Here is an 18293-nt window from a genome sequence, read left to right on the forward strand (position 1 = left end):
TTAAGAATATATATATGCCAATGTTTTAATGTTTTGTGAAAGTATTTTGAAATTGCTGTCATTTTTCAGTCCCCACTTACAAATAATTAAGCAAAAAATATTTAATGTTGTACCTGGTTGAATGAAAATGCTACTCTTAAGCTGATCATTAATGTATAAGGTTTGCTTAAAAAAGGAGTAAAATTTCAATTATTAGTATATAAATAACATGGGTTGTATTATGAATATTGAAAAATTTATATATTAAAGTGGCAAATATAAGTTTATATATACATTTAATTCTGTCATATTTTCAGATAAACATTTTTTATCCCATTATATTATTAAAATATGTCTTGGAATATGGAAAGGACACACTTGCTCGTATTCAATAAAAACACTTTTTCTTTTTTTCATTTTCCCCTTTATTATTGACACTGAAATATGATGTACAAATCACATGACAAATGGAATATTTTCTGCTTCAGCCTGAAAATAGAGTGTGAATAATTAAGTAAACAAATAACAAATCAAGGTGAGGGGGAAAAAAGGTAAAATATAAAATTAATCGCTCAAACCGTAAATGGATTTACTATAAAAATAAAAGTTTTAATCACATGCACTTTAAGGTCAAAACTTTCCAATTATTTAAGAAACTTAATCCCAATAGTTTTAATTAAAAATATTATTGAAAGGATTGTTTAATAAACAGAACCAGTGTATATTAACTTTTTGCTCAGAAGCAGGTGCTTCAAAATCAGAGTTACTAAAATTTTGAATGATAAATTTTAATTTCAAGGGGTTCCAACTGAAATTTAAGCATTATGTCTCATCAAGAGAGAAATTAGAACTTCATCAGCAATTCCCTGGAACAACAGCTACGCTGGAACCCGGAAATTAATCAGCAACCGGATCAGGTACAGGTCAGGGACTGCACACCACAGCAACAGCACGAAGTATCTGGCACAGCTCACCAATTACAGCATACTACTGCGCCTGTGGTTACAGACAATACAAAAATTGTGTCAGAACAATTTTTTAAATGAAAGTCATTATAAATAAATTTCCACCTAGATTAAATTTTACAAATAGTCTTTTAATTTGAAATAACACATATAATAGATACGATGGTAGTCTCAAAATGTACAGGTAAAATGCTTTCTGCCATAAATGAAGATACACAATGGACACACATTACATTATAATAATGCTTACAACATGTACAGCTATTTAAATTCAAATACATACCATACTTCAGTAAAGTATACTGGCAAAGAACTAACTGCAAAACAAATATATTTTCTAGTTTTATATTGAAATTATACTTAAACATGAATGATGAAAATTAACAGGATATTTTGAAACACAAATATTATGCTCACACAACTACTAAAATTTTGAAGACAAGCTGTTATTTCGTAAAGCATACATAATAAAAGTACAAAATAACACAGATACAAGAAAAATTTTAACCTTTAAAAAAGTGCTGCATTTGCAATTGCTTCTCTGCACAATGATGGCAATGCTTAACACATTATTTTGGAGTTCATCCCTCCATTTCTGGACTACGAGAACGACTTCTGCTTGGACTCCTCAATGCATCATTTCCAACGTGTTCTTTTAAAGGACTATCGCTCCTGCTTCTACTTCGAGATTTATTTCGGCTTCCACTTCTATCCCGATCCCCGTTTTTATCCCGGCTTAAACTTCTAGAACGGCTCTTGGACTTGCTATCTCGTTTTTTCTTACTGGGACTTTCAGACCTAGATCTAAAAAATAAAATATTTGTCACTTACTATTATAATACTAGAAACTGCTAATGAATCCAATTTTTGTTAACACAATATTATAATGTACTCACACAATCCAACACTTAAACACAGGTTTTTCCTTTTATACATTAGCAGGGTGTAATTGTTCAAACATCATGTCAATTTCCGAAATCGGAACCAGATAATAAATTAACTAATTTTTAATTTAAAAATATCAAACTTTACTCATTCTTTGACAATGAACACACAACTTTGGCTGCATCAACAATATTATAGAGAAAAAAAAGTACTTACGTATTATCCACAAAAAGTGATTAATGGAAAAAAAATTGCACTCTAATAAGCTCTTGCATAATTTATGTATGCAATAGCACATAATCAATACATAAATACCAACAGTAAATAATTCAAATATAAAAACAAATAGTGTAACTTAAAATTGTTCATTTTAAAATACATATTCTGGAGGCAATTCTACAATTAATGGCCAAACTTTAAAAGCATGTAAAATTTTATTTTACAGCAACATGATGTCAAAAACGAAAAGTGTAGGCAGAAATAACAAGAAACCCTGAATAGCCTGGGTCTAGCTTTTTGACATGAAATGAACCACCCTTGCAAAGCTGGCGACATAAGCATGGAAAAAATTTTGTGGTCCAGTGTTTCATCCTACTGTAAAAGCATTCATGATATAACTTAATACTTATCTTCTGTTACAATTCATAGTCCTGTACATAAAATGCGTATTTGCTTTTCTCAGTGTGTAAATCGATCTGTCACGCAAAAATTTTCTCCAATAGATGGGGGGGGGGGGGGGAGGAGAGGGCTTTAAACTTGAATTATGCCATCCAAACTCAATAAACCTCCATAATTATTCAATATTTTCTTCCCCAAAAATTTACTTTCACTTAAATTATGTCATTAACATGTTATGTTACAATATTACACGCCCCCCCCCCAACATTTCTTAAGCAAGTATAAATAACTTTAATTTACTTCAGAATACTTTGAAATACATTAATTTTTTTTATCACTTAGACAAAAAACTCTTCACATATGAAACATATTAGTAAGTCTGACATACATAAGCAATATTCATATACTATTTTCAAACAAATATAAGAAATAAAATTTTAAAACTATATAATGTATCTTTGGAAGTAAAGTATACCTATCATCTCGGCGATGGCGACTGTCAGACCTGCTTCTTGTACGGCTTCGGTGTCTTCTTGAGCGCGAACGTGATCTTGACCTTCTGTAACCAAAATATCAATAGATATTTTGATTATAATAAAACTGGCAGAATGTACAATTTAAAAGCAAACACAAAATAATTTGGACTTTTTAATGGTACTTATTAATTAATGGTGATGGATTGACAATTCATCGTCAAAAATAAGCGAAATGTTTATTAACAATTATCTTTCATCATTTAGTTTTTATTATCTTGTAAGCTAGAAGCGTGTTTATAGGATTTCAATATCAATTTGGTGCTATATTTAGCAAGTTTTGGCACTTGCCCATTAATTAATAAGTACCTTATTTATTATCTAATTAGTTCCTATTTGACAAAATAACTTTCTCACTTGTTTATAACACTAATTGTGCAAAATTTATTATTGCAAACAAAAATTATATCACATTTTATTTATTTTATTAATAAATTTGGAACATTCTGACTATGTAAATTCTATCTTGGCAGGATGATTCCAGATTCAAACAAGGGGTATAGGATGTAATGAGGGTAAAAGTGAAGTTTAATGTGCCAAAACTTGCTGCACCAAGGATTTCTGCGCATATTCACATTAAAAATAAAATTACAGTATCTTACTAGGTGTAAAAAAACTTTTAATTATAATAAAAACAAAATTAAAATCTTTAATTGGTATTTTTTATTATTTTTAATTTAACTTTTTTCATACAATAGTTGTAATTCATGTACAACTAAACCATTATAAAAAGTAATAAACAAAACAGCATTATGGTTGCTAGAAGAGTGTTCCGTTGGGTTGCCATATTGGTGACAAACTGGGGGGGGGGGGGAGGCACTAATCTTTACTTCAATCGTAACGAGTTATCACCAAGTATGTCCCTGCTTTACATCCTGCATTTGAAACAGAAATTGGCTCTCCAATATAGAATTCGCATAGATGCGTAGTTAATAGAGGGCCCAGGAAAGAGAGAGAAAAAGAGGGGGGGGGGGGGAAATAATCCTAGTAAGCATCTTATTTTCACATTATATGAAGAAGTATTTCAATAACAAGCAAGCAAAAATACAAGTACAGTTAGGAATTGTATTTTAACCTTTTTTTTTTAAATACATCATTTAATTTTCTGGAACTCACATTCAAATCACAGCATTAAGTTTTAATATATAATATCATTAAGTATTAAGTTTTTAAGGCGATAACTACTCAACACAACATGAAACTTCCTGTGAAAGAACGATGTTGAAAGAATAGAAGATAGCTGATCAGATCCTGATCAGACACTAGCTATATAACTCACAAATTTATATAATGATAATGCTGTGTCATTTTCACCAAATTTTGAAGTATAGAAAAAGGATTATATTTCATTAGAAAAAATGTATTATATAAATAATAAATTGTGGTATTATAAATCTTTGAGTATTTTTTTCAGAATGGAACAGGGTACACAGACTAATTTTTATTTAAAAAATAAGCACTCTATAAGTCCTTTTTAGAGGGGTTGGGGTGGAGGAATACAAACCAACCATAAAGTATTTATTATAGATTTATGAGCTTAGTTAAATAAATCAAATTGGTTGTTAACTATGTGTCCAATTTTATACAAATATAAACATAGAATATTGCTAGGAAGTATCAAATGTTTTTCACCAATATCAAAATTAAATTTTTTTTTTACATAAGATTTATTTGGGTGCACTTAATTATTTCATTGCATATCTTAAATTTATTAAAAATTACAGATAAAAGCACAAGAGGAGAAAAAGTAATCTGGCCACTTAATCCAATTCCTCAAAAGCTTAAGAACATAAAAGTTGTTTTCATTTCGAGACTTTTCTAAATTAAATTTGCTCAATTTCCACACAAATAATTTTTCCCAACTCATTAGATTATTTTTCTGAAAAAGTTCATTTGCTTTATATTCAATTTTAGCAATTTCCTTTTCTAAAAAAATTCTTTTCCCTTAAAGAGACAAACAAATCAGATCCTAATCATATGCCATTGACAACTATTTCTTATGCTACACGTTTCTACAAAAATAGATATTTTGAATGTGTTGATGTTGCTAACATTCGCAATTCTTCAGTAATGTTTACCAAGTGGATTCTACCAAATTACTTTGTGACCACAGACTATATGTTGTGAAATGATATTTTGCATTCAAATTTCTCACCTCAATACTTTTATTAATGCTGAATACTCTTTCAAATGACACAAAAGATGATTGTTCACAAGAAAGAATGAAAATAATTTTCGAAATTCTCCACAGTTTTGTTGAATTTAAGGTCTTCAAATGAAGGATAAAAACAGCTAATCTAGTCTCATTTTTTCTGATATTGAAATTCTAGAAATCAAGTAATGATGATTTGACCAAGAAATCTATAAACTCTATGAGAACAGCCATCTGTTTATCCTTTCTGATGAAGGTACCATATAGAACATATTTATCCCCCTCCCTCCCTACTTATTTGTCTCTCTGCCAAAACAATTTCTAACTGATGCAAACTTTGTTGGAGATTTATTTATTATGTACCCCAAAGGGTTTTTTTTTTTAAAAATATGCTACTGACAATCACACTTGAAAAAATAATTTTACTGGATGAATTTTCTGAAATGAAAGACTGGCAATAATTTGTTCTTTCTTATACCTGCACTCACTTACCAATTTTGCACGATTAAAAAAAATTAAACTGGCATTAGAAATTTAAAGAAAAAATAAATTGAACTGAGAAATTTTCTTTCAAAACTCTGAAAAAAAGTGATATTTTTACTAATTTATAAATATCAGATGTATAAAAAGCCAAATGTGGTCATCACTCTGATACATTTGAAAAATGTCTTAATATGCTCTGCAACAAAGTGACACCAGCTCAAAATGTCTCTCCAGTATTTCATTGCATACTCCCTAGGGATATTATCAGGCCAAGGATATTATTAGCATAAATAAGAGCTTTAGACAAGGATGTGAAAGATTTTTAATTTCAGTTTCAGTATAGCAAAAGAAAAAGAAAAAAAAAAAAAAAAGGCTTGGAAATTTTTGGTTGGATAAATGAATCCAGAACTATAATTTTGAAACAAGGTTACTTACCAAATTTCATTTATCTATTTTTAGTATTGGGTTTTTCTTTTAGTGTTTACATGCATGCGAAAATAAAGACAGACAGATGGTCAATTCATTGATGGATTTAGTTTAAAATTTTGATATAGAAGTATATTTTAGATGCTAAAACTGCACATCAAATTTTACCATTGTACTGGTTTGCATTTTAAAATGTCCTCCTATACATGAATATACAGAAAAAATCACAGAAATGGATTTAATTCAGAATTTGATAGAAATATGCAAATTTACTGTTACGAAATTTCAACTCAAAACCTTTTGTGTTATTGTGTACAAACAGACATAATTCCAACAATGTTTTATTCAGAGGCTTAAACTAGGTAGAATGGACAAAATCTCTTCAAATTATTTTTGGTGATTAGATTTCTTTTTGAATAGTTCTTTTAAGAGAAAGTAAGAAAGGAATTTTAATGGCATTGACTTATTTTTAATATCTTTTAGTAAGAGTAACAAATGACATAAATAACTGGCACATCAAACATTTTGCTTTACTTATATTTTTAAAAAACATAAATCATTCAGAGCAATCAATTTTGGAAATCTACAATGAATAAAATACAAATTCCAGAATATAGTTAAAAAATTCTAAACTTTTGCACAAAAATTAATTGAAATAAAAGTATTCAAATAATCCACTAATGGCGAGTCACTAAATGAAATATAATTAATAAATGCTCTATAAACAACTATTGACGAGAAGAAAAACACCAATTGTCTGTTAAAAAGCGATGTTAAGAGGTTTTATATGAATACATAAAATTATCTCTAAAGAGAAAGGATTTTCCCCTAGTCAAGTAAATGAAAATTATATACTTTTCTCATTCTCTCAGTATTTTGCTAAATTGAGATAAATCCTTTTACACTGACTTCTGGATTCATTTAAAAATTCAATACCACAAAGAAAATTGTCTATAACGAGGCAATTCTAATGCAGTGAAATAGTCGCTTTCTTCCCCTTTCCTCCCCCATTAGAAGGAAAATATAAGCACCATTCATTTTAAAAGCATTTCTAAGGCCCTTATTTAAAGATTATAAAAAATTAGCAGTTTTTAAGGAAACTATGCTCCATGGAATGCAGTGTTCTATTTAATATTGATTTTGCTGAAAAAAAGCGTTTGCATTACAAGAAATTGGAAAACAATCAGGCTCATTATACAAGGTTCTACTTAGTTGTTCTTTTAGATGCAATTTAGAATGTTATTATTGTTCATTACCCAATATTGTTATTCAGTATTATTTTAATACATTGTACACTATTTTCTAATCAAAAATTTCTTGTAATTTTAACATAGAACTTTATATATGATTTTAATATTCATTAATGTGATATCAACTCCAAACAACAATAAAAAATGATATGAAGCATTAAACATGGAAATGAAACATTTTTATGATAAATAACGAGCTATGCGCATGTGTGTTCTTCAGCTTGTCTTCTATTGAAGAGAAACTGCTGACACAGAAAAGTGCAGTAATTAACAAGAAGAGAAGCCTGCATCAATTCATCCTAGGATGTCCACAACATTAAGGGGAATATGTTAATCAGCTAATGAAGAGTCAGTTTTGTTTTCCTTTACATGCAAAATATGTTTTTTTTGCTTTCACTCTAAAAACAAAAACTAAGGTCAGAAGCATTAAAAACTTATTATTCTTTGATTTGAATGAAAACTTTTTAAAATATACCCTTCTATATGCTTTATCTTTATACATCTAATGAAAATCTCAAAGTTTATCAGTTCTAGTTACCTAACATTCATCCCAAATTAATTTTAATCAAACATATAAAATGAAGAATTTCACATATCAATCTATTGAAAAATCGTTAAGGAATATTTCAAGCAACAGAATAAATATATACGACAAAATAATAAAAGAAATCGCGGTTTACCTTGAACGGGAACGGGAGCGTCTTCTACTACGACTTCTAGACCTAGATCGCGATCGCCGGCGTCGAGACCTGGATCCGCGTCTGGGATCGCCGGGACGACCATACCTGGCCATTTGAACACGCAACTCACGTCCATCCAGAATATAACCATCTAAAGAATCCATGGCTTCTTCGGCATCCCTGTTGTCATAAAACCGAACAAACGCAAAGCCTCTACTCTCTCTAGTATAAGGGTGACGAGGAATATAGACATCACCTACATCGCCATATTTTTCAAAAACTCTCTTGAGGTCTTCAGGAGTTGTTCGATAAGTTAGATTATCGACTTTTAATGAAGTCATTCCATCAATGTTTGGAACTCTTGAGTAACTCATGGCTGAATATTATTTCGTATAAGTAAACTCATGAATACAACAACATTAACAAAATGGCGTTGAACGCTGAGAAAGATCCCAGAATGATAATTTCTTGACTGAGTTGAGCTGTATTTTTTTCTGAATTTTTGAAATATGGTCTTGGAATAATATAAAAAACAAAACAAAAACAGTAAATTTTGGGGAGAAGCGTAAAACAAAATTTCTCATTCCATTTAGTATCTAAAGTAGATAGTAATATTCTAATAGTTTCTTAATTCACTACAACAGCAGAAAATTTCTACTTGCTATATGCACAAAGCACATTAAGTTTCGCCTACAGTTTCGAAAAAACGTTTAGTGTTATAATTTTTAGCGTAATAAAAAACGTTATAATTTTTATTCTTAAAAATGAAATGAAATACGTTAAACTCTATTTTTCTTTAGAATGTAAATAGCTGTTTTTAAATACTTGTTTCAGTCAGAAAGCAAGTGGAAAACATTACATTATTGATGATGGCAATGCAAAAATTCAAAACATCGAATTTATGAATTCTTATTTGATATGTTGATAGATTTTTAATTTTTTTGAAAGGGTATAACTATTATATTTATAAAAGACATCAAAATTAATCATTATTTTGTTCTGTTCTACAAAATCTTGCATTATTTATGAATTTAGATTAAATATGCTTTGGTTACACTAAGCTAATTTTTATTTCTAAACATGTTTATGGTATTAAGAACAGTTAAACAAGAAAATATATGTGTAAGTTTTGTCCTTGATGTAAAGATGAAAGAACCCCATATAAAATAAAGCAAAGTTAAGAAAAGAAATTTTACTATGTACGAAAAAGTTTTTTAAAAAATTGTAAGACAGGAGTATCGGATACTAGGCTTCTTGCCAAGACGGAATAAATTTTAGCCAATCCTATCAAAGCTCGCCTAATTAATATAGATAAGTAACAAGAAAAGTAAATCTTCTTAAAGAAAGATTAACACATTTGATGAATTAACCACTTGTGATTAACTGTGAAAAAAAAATTGCAACTTGGCTCCTTGTATCCGATTCTGGTGTATGGCCGAAACTGTCGGAATTTGTTACTTCATTCATATCTTAATGCAACCGTTTTCAAATCTTTATTTGAAAGAAGGAAGTCAGCAATGAAATCATATATATTTTTTGCAAAAAAAAAAAAAAAAAAAAAAAAAAAAAAAAAATTGGAGTATTATTGAAGTTGATGATTTTATTTATAAATATTTAGTTGTAAGTTGTAAAAAAAAATATTTCTATTTTATATTATTTGAATTATAATCTTTCGAAATTTTAAAAGTTCGTTTCAAATTAAAGCACTATATTGTATGGATGATAATGTGTTACTGTATTGTCTATTTCTCTATAAACATGTACATAAATTTATTGAAATTTTATTAATTATTAACTCTTCTACTGGTTGGAATGTACAGATGATGATATGCTGAAACAATAATGGCTGTAACACAGAAAGTCATTCGACATTCAAGCTTTGTCATTTTAAGGAGTTCAGATGCTGGGTAGTCAGTGGCCAGTAGGTTAAAATGAAAGGTTGTATAAAAATTGTCAGGATTGCATTTTAAAAATATTTTATTATTATATTAAATAATTTAAGTTCTAAAATGCTGCTTTATTCATTGTTTTTTCTAAATATTGATTGTTGATTCATTTATTAATGTTGTTTAAAATGTTTTGAATTCAAACATGTGGATTTTTTTTTAAATATCAACAAAAAACTATTGAAGCTTTAATGAATGAAATACTCATTTAAAATTATATACATATATTAGTACTTCCTTATTATAATATCCCCAGGATTGCATGATATCTTTAGGATTATGTCAAAATTGCAGCTATGAAAAGTATATAAAAAAAGTAATACTTGTGTTTTATAGGACTGCAAATATTTTGGCAAAATTTCACCAACATTGAAATAATATATCATAATTCTTAAACAAATGAATCTTGGAAACTACTATAAGTACTTTATATTAATACCGAAATGTATTCCAAATTTAGATAAGTAGTAAACCTAATTAACATTAATTAGATAAATTTTATATTATTGAAAACAATCATTTTTTATGTTAATAGTTTATTTATGCATATTTTAGAAACTTTCATTTAAAAATAAGGCTTTGCATTATTCTTGACAAGCTAATGGAAATGTATTAGCTCTTTAATTCAGTCATTTTTGTTTTTCCAAAAAGTTAGGTTACGAAACTAACGAATAGAGTCACAGATATTTAATTTATTTTACATTATGTTTTCATGGAAATTCAAAATAATATTTAAAATTCAAATTTAGTTAATAATTCAAATTAAATAGTTTGAGCATATTCATTTCATAAAATAGAGGAAAAGGAAATAATTGTTAATTATAGAATATTGTTCTAAAGAATAAAATATTTTTAACTAGTTGATATGCTTGACTTTGCCTGGGGTCAATACTATTGAATGTATAAATTTTTAAGTACACATGATGTTGGAACTTTTTATTAAAATGAGAATATTGACTTAAAATTCAATATCACTCAAATTAATTCCGTGGTATCCAAAGTAGTAAAATTTTAGCAAAGAGTAAGAGATAACAATTAATAATTCACCAAATTAAAAATAATAAAAATCATTTTTTGACAAATAGAGATAACCACAATCAGTACTGAACATTAAGAAATTTCATAAAATTTAACATTCTCGTTAGAATGTAAGTAACATACACTGTGTATGTGTGAAAATAAATTTTAATTTTCCACACCTTTATATGCCATGAAAATTTGAAGCTTTTAGTTTATTTTTAAATTTAATTCAAGAGTACATAACAAAAAAAAATATGGTTTACCAATTAATTAGCAATATTTAATTCCCAATGCATAAAATATTAAAAATATATTTTCTTTTTAAACAATAGACAAAATACTTTTTAATACTCATTGCCATAAAAAAGAGAAAGGAAAAAAAAAACCACTGTGAAATTTTACAGGCTGGTAAAATAATTTTAACATACTGCACATGTGTAAATAATATTCTATGCCATCATAGGCCTTGTCTCCTTGGCATGGGAAAATAATTGGCAGAGAGGGAAAGGAAATCTCCATTTGGAAAAGAAGTAGAAAGATTCAAGGCAGAGAGGATGGAATTTTGAAAAATAGCTTTTAATTAGCAAAAAATAATTATTTGGTGAATTATGAAATATTTTAAGATATTTCTGCATGCCTGAATGAATCTATATGCAGAATTTGAATAAAATCTGTCCAGTAGTTTTTTAGTTTAAAGAGGGCACACACACAAACAATCATTGCTTTATCTATATATACATATGTATGTATATATGTTATTCTGAAAAATGAAGTGCAATACACTCGAGTATCTTGTCTAATGTGGCGGGAGGGCAGACTGGATTACAAAAAAGCCGCTTTGGCTGAAGTTCTATTAACACATTTTTTTGCACACCAATACCAGAGAGCAAAGTTTTTATACCAAAACTCACTGTTATAATATAAATTTTCTTGCTTTTTATTGAGTACTATGCCCTCCATTTACCTCAAGCCATGCAGAATATGTCCACAGACACAACGTATCGAATAATAGAAGCAGTTGTCTGAAATGTAATAGACAGCGCTGTACTGAGAGTTTATATACTGCACGGCAAATTGTTTAAAACTGATTTTAATATTCATTGCTAAATGATTATACAAATTTGAAAAGGTAATCCTTAGGTAAGAGTCTGAACACACAATTTTTAGTTTGGGTTTGGCAACGTTGCCAATGTAATGCCTTGCCTTCATTTAATTCCTATAAAAGAAAACTAGGCCAGATAGTTGCATAGTAAAAAATAATTTATCTTGATAGATGATCGAAGTTTCATTTGTTTAGTGTCAAAAATAAAATTTATAAACATTTAGGGGAAAATGAAATTTTTCCTGAAAGATATGTATAAAATTATATTTTAAAAAATTACTGTGTATATAAAGAGCAATACTCCAGTTTATAAAAATTTAAAAGCCTGTCTGTACTCAATTATAAAATATTATTTAAAATTGTAGACTAAAATATAGCCCTGTGATTTTTGTTTTTCATTGGCTACTCACTATTTAATAAAACTTATTAGTAACCATTAGCAATGTATTTGAAATCTCACATAGAATCTGTACATTTGTTGAATTATTTACTTGATTTTTCTAATCTTTGTATAAATTAATGTATTATAGAGCTGTTGAATATCTAAAATGATAAGAGTATTAAGGCATCAAATTATTTTAGATTTTTTTTAATAACCATACATTTAATTTTTCAAAAGAAAAAAAAATGACATGCGCCTTTTGATACGGAACAGAAAATGCTGTATGATCTTGTATATTTGTGTGTATGCATTAAATGTTCTGTCCAAGAGAGCTACAACCAAAATCTGATTGGAAAACAACAATGTTATAATTATTAATCTTCTGTGCAACAAAAAAGAAAATTTTGATTAAATCTATCAAAGTATACAAATGAATTTCAATAAAATGCAGAATTTATATATTTTTTTGTATCGTGTACTTTTATTTACTAAAATCATTGTACATTTTTTCTAATTATTACCTGAATTTTTTCATGAATATTTCTTATTAGATAAATAGACATTATTGTGAATTTTTTAATAGTCTTTAAGTAATTAATTTCTGTGCATTTTTTTATTGTGCTGTAACAATTAGTTGCTGTAAAAATGATTCCATCTGCAGTTATTTTTTCTATTCAGTATTTAGTTCTGTGAGATAAAGATTTGCTATCTATGTACTTTTAAATGATATCTGATTTTTTTAATTAATTGTATTTGTTTGAAATGCTTATTGTAATTATAAAATTATATGATTCTGATATTTATCCATTACACGTTTTTTGTACGATTCAAAAAAACTTGTAATTTAGCATTCACTAAAAAAAGGAATATTATTTGATTATATATATATATAATTTCAGTTATGTGGCTGAAAGAAAAAATAAATCTTATAGCTCTAATTATATTTAATTGAAATCATAAGAAGAATCTAATTGTTCCTTATTTTTGCTAGATTAGTGTGAAAAATTTTGTTCTGTTCTATTAAAATTGTTTCAAAAATAGTATCCTATGTGTAAAAATATCAGTTTATCATTTTAATATAACTAATTGCATATATTTTCTTAATTGAATCTAGTTAAGAATTATTTTAAGGAATGAATTTAATATTTCTGGAACTTTACATTTTTTTTTCATAATAAAAAGAGAAATATTATTACTTTAAAAATTTTATCTGCAAAAATATTCTATTATTATTTTTTTAATTCATGAAATGTGTCCAATATCAAACTTGTGGACGATTTTTTTTAAAAAATTATTTTCTTTGTAATAGAAATTAATGGTTGCATATGACTAATTAAAAAATCTCTTTTTTTTTTTTTTTCATTTCATCAGAAAAGATTATTTTTTCTTAATATTATACATACAAATATTCCACATGCTGTGCTTCACTGAAAAAAAAAACTATTCTTTTGTTTGAATACCACATGCTTCATGTTGTGACAATTTTAGTGTTAATGCCAATATCAGGCAATATCTTCTTTATTACTTTAATGGAATGAATGTTATTTATACTGAAGTCCTATTTGATTTTTTAGAGAATTACGATCTCATCGTAAATTTTTTTTATTTTTTTTTCCTTAAATTTGATGTGCAAAATATGATACATTTAATTAAAAAGTTATTTCTTCTTATTAATATTAATAATTTTTTTTAAAAAAATTATATATTTAATAATGGGCGAGTGATGTGGCATTTAATAATTAAATTTATATTTAAAATTTCCATTTCATTATAAGTTTATTTTGTAAATATACTTTTTTATGTAATATTGCTTCAGAATTTTATATCCATAAAAAATACTGTTTCCTATAAAAATATTTTTAAAAAATTGTAGGTGACATTATAAATTAATTAATATTATTAGGGTTTTTTTTTTTCAGACTTTCCTTCTTCATCAAATTGGAGATACAGTTGCCGACTGCCAAGTATTTTGGAAAATAGCCTTGATACTCAATTTCGACATAGATTTCAGTGTTCACTATGCCCTTATAAAGCAGCTTCGAATGCTGATTTAAAGAAACATATTCTTACCCACACAGGTGAAAAGCCTCATGCATGCAATGTGTGTGGCCGAGGCTTTGCTTTGAAAGAAAACTTAAAACGACATTATATTACCCACTTAAGCAAAAAATTTTAACTTGTTTGAATCTTTAATGACAAGTTTGATATTTTACTGTAAAACATGTATAGGGAAGAAGGTCTGTTTTTATAGATTTGAAGAAAAATTATTTAAAATTTGGTAATAAGTAGGCATTATACTATTTGCTTGCAACCTGTCTTAAGTTTTCTGATTTATATAATTGCAAGTAGATATTAATAAGTTAGTTCTTCACTTTACATTTAAGGAAATATTGTTGGAACATGATTATTTTCATAAACATGTAGACTTGAAGACATTAATAATTCAAAGTGAAAAGTATGTATTTTATTATAAAACATTTGATGGGCATTGAGAAGAAACTGTTTCTGGCATAAAATATTTTTCACATAAAAAACAGTAACAGTAATACTGTGTGTTCAGTAATATCTGCTAATACATACCAGTGTTAGCTTCATCTGAATGTTTGAAATAAATGAAATCTCCTTTAAATAATTAATATTCTTTAAAAAAAATTCTGTCCTTTTGATTCTAATTGTTATGTGAATGCCTTTTTGCTGTTCTTAAATTTATTGTTTTTATTGTGTGTAGAAATGAGAGATAATTTTATTTTGATTTGAAATAATTTTTTGCAGAATTTTTGATTTATAATCTTATAAAAATATTTAGAATGATAATTAATGAATCTCTTGTACCTTTTCTTTTTCATAAATGTAATTAACATAGTTTTTCATGAATTATAATTTAAAAATCTATTATTAACAGATACATAAATTTTAATTGAATATTCAAATTTAAAAATCCTCTCCTCAATTTCCTCCCTTTTTTTTAAATAAAATTTTTATATGGAAAGATATTCAGAATTTAACTGTTTGTACTTATTTGTGTACATATGAAAATTTTAGATATGTTAAACTTCATTGTGGCATTTATGTTGGTAAATTTCATAAAATCTTTTACACTATTCAGATTTAGTGACTTTTTAAAACTCTTTCTCTAAGTATATGCGTTATTGAAGGTCTCTGCACTAGAAGATTTCACAATATTATAAATGCTTGCAGCATTCTGTTTAAATTTATATGTACTGAAACATGACAGCATATGTGGATTTTTTTTTTTTGTTTGTTTGTTTGATGCTTCTTAAATTCTTTTAGGTGTTTTATTTATTAATATGTTTTCTATTTAAGCTTTTTTTATTTCAAATTGCTATTTTATATATGTTATGGATAGAATTTTGTTTTGCAGGAATTGCATACAATTGGAATGCAAATATGTAAAAAATTAAAGACACTCTTTTGAGTTTATTATTTATATATTTCAAAAAGTTAAAAAAAAAATTGCTGAAATAAAATTGTTGCTGACAATTTGGTTTTATTGCACTATTATCTTGAATTTGCTTGCTGTTTTGCACTTTCACTTATAACTCAATAAAATTAATATTTAGATATCCAATTGTTTATATTTAAAATTCTTTTGTTATGTATTATATAATTTATGCTTTAATTTATTTATTAAATATATTCTTATTATTTTTCATTTTATTTCCTAATATTTATTAATAAAATAGGATTTGGATTGAGTTATTTGTTTTTAATAAATACGTCTACCTATTATTATTGGTTTTGATTATTAAGAAATTATAAATGAATGAAATATAAAATTTTAGCAGCACAAGCATTTTTCTCAATTTTGATTAGATATTTTTGTTTAATTCTTTTTCTTATTTTTTCAGTTTCTTATTTTGGTTTGAACTGCTTAATATTTTGACTAGAAAAAAATGAATAATTTCATGAAATATTTAATTATATAAACTATTATTTTTATTCTCTGATCTTATTTATATAGCTATGGCTACGTTATTTAAGCAAATGAGTTATTTTATAACAATTTATGACAATATTTCATTAATTATTTAATGATTTTTAACTGTGATATAGCTAGAGGTAGAGTATGATGTGATTACCTGCTTTACACTATCACATAAAAAAAAATAGCCTATGCTGCAAAAGCAGTGGACAACAAATTTGAAATTCAATTACATTGACAATTTAGCTTTTATATAATTCTGATTGAAATTGAATGTTCTGTAACATCAAACACCCTCTTGTTGGTATGATATAGAAATTTGGAGACAAAGACGGTGCTTCATTTATAATACCCAAAAAATAATCCTTATATAGCTTTAAAATGGAATATTAATCTAATTAGTCTAAATTACTTGTATTAAAAAAAAGGGCTGAAAAATGTCTCTTTTTATTTGAATCTGAAATTAGTATGCATGAATAAAATGAGTTTAAATATCTTTCGTGCCTAATATTCTAGCTATGTCATTGTCCTATTGAAATGAATTACATGATTTGATTTAAAGATGAAAAATCTTACACATTTTTAATTATATATATATTTTCTGACAGATAACAAAGTCCATGCTTTTAAACCAAAGAAGAACCTTAAGAATCCAGAAAGAACAGTAATCAAACCTGCAGTTCTTAGAATAAAAAGTGCAGAAACTCAAACTCCAGAAGAAGCAATGTCCATCATATATGATGAAACATATGATTGTCCTGAGCCACATTGTTCTTACAGTACACCCTCCAGGAGGCAGATTCAAAAACATGTACTTGTTCATTCAGATAAGCGGCCTTATACCTGTTTTGTGTGCAACTACACTTTCAAACGTAGCGATAGCTTACGGCAACACTTGTTAACCCATTCTGGTGAAAAACCGTATGCTTGTGGACTTTGTCCAATGCATTTTATGCATCGAAATTCTCGTAACCGCCACAGATTGAAGCATACGGGATCTGCAAATATTTGAGTTGTGCTTTGTACTGTATTCAGTGTTACAGGAGTCTATAAGTAACTTTTTTTGTAGATAGTTTATTCAATAATAATCTCTCTAATTTTTTGATGTTTTTAGATATTAAAATAATATTTATTCTATAGCATTCTGTTTTAAATATTTTCTGCTATCATTTTTTTTATATTATGTATTCATTTGTAGTTAAAAAATATCAGTGGTGTTAATTATTGTACTCCATTTTTGATTTCATCCTTCAAAATTTATCTGGATGTAAATGGAGGTAAACTAAACATTAATAATTTCAAAAATATGCATTTTATGCCCTATTTCAATGTATGTTTCAATCAGTTAATGTTTGTAAGTGCCATTGGGAAATTCCAGTCAAGTTGAATAAATATTTTTGACTAACTTTTATATCTATATTGCTGTGAATGGTTTGTGATATCATTTGATATTTTGAGCAACTTTTTAATGTGTGTGTGTGTAGACATTTCTCACTATGTTTCTGCTTTATTAAAAATATTTTTTGGTTACTTTATGGATAAGAAGTATTAAAAAATTATGCTAAGGTGTTTTCTTTAATATGCAAATAGTAAATATATTCAGTTTATACAATTAAGATACTGAAAAAAAATTGCATTTTCCGCAGACATTTATTAACATGACTAGATTATCTAAACACGAATGCAAGTCAATTTGTACAATGTTCAAGTTAAAAGTGCGGCAAACATTCTTGGAAAGTCATATATCTTATGCATAAAAATCAGTGTGAATAAAGGAATTAGTAGTGTTGAAAAATCTTTTTTAAGTTTTATTATGGATTTTACTGATGCATAATTAAATGTAAAAGCAGATTAATAATTTTTTTCCTACACCTTTCAATATTTAGTCACTTCAGTTCTCGTATAAAAATGAAATTAAAAGCTTTTCAG

The 18293-nt window shown here is 27.0% G+C and overlaps 2 protein-coding genes across 6 annotated transcripts; one reads left to right on the forward strand and one right to left on the reverse strand.

The window, feature by feature from the left end:
* Positions 1–392: 392 nt before the first annotated feature.
* LOC129957874 (serine/arginine-rich splicing factor 2-like) lies at positions 393–8443 on the reverse strand. 4 transcript variants are annotated; one of them, XR_008782989.1, is made up of 4 exons: positions 7972–8439; positions 2923–3006; positions 1453–1748; positions 393–975 (listed from the first exon to the last, which is right to left on the reverse strand). XR_008782989.1 is itself a non-coding variant. In XM_056070180.1 (3 exons), exons 1-3 carry the CDS (start codon positions 8343–8345, stop codon positions 1526–1528), a joined length of 678 nt encoding a protein of 225 aa, XP_055926155.1. In that variant the 5' UTR covers positions 8346–8442; the 3' UTR covers positions 393–1525. The 4 variants fall into 4 exon arrangements, 3 of the variants coding, with proteins under 3 accessions (XP_055926155.1, XP_055926154.1, XP_055926156.1); XM_056070180.1 differs by having other exon boundaries at positions 393–1748; positions 2923–3003; positions 7972–8442; XM_056070179.1 differs by having other exon boundaries at positions 393–1748.
* A 459-nt stretch (positions 8444–8902) lies between these two features.
* Positions 8903–18293, forward strand: LOC129959537 (transcriptional repressor CTCF-like). Of its 2 annotated transcripts, none has more exons than XM_056072426.1 (3): positions 8903–9093; positions 14341–14499; positions 16973–18293. In XM_056072426.1, exons 1-3 carry the CDS (start codon positions 9090–9092, stop codon positions 17374–17376), a joined length of 567 nt encoding a protein of 188 aa, XP_055928401.1. In that variant the 5' UTR covers positions 8903–9089; the 3' UTR covers positions 17377–18293. The 2 variants fall into 2 exon arrangements, with proteins under 2 accessions (XP_055928401.1, XP_055928393.1); XM_056072418.1 differs by lacking the exon at positions 8903–9093 and adding an exon at positions 9555–9909.

The sequence above is a fragment of the Argiope bruennichi genome, chromosome 2 (assembly GCF_947563725.1).
Source record: "Argiope bruennichi chromosome 2, qqArgBrue1.1, whole genome shotgun sequence".
Classification (NCBI taxonomy): Eukaryota; Metazoa; Arthropoda; class Arachnida; order Araneae; family Araneidae; genus Argiope; species Argiope bruennichi.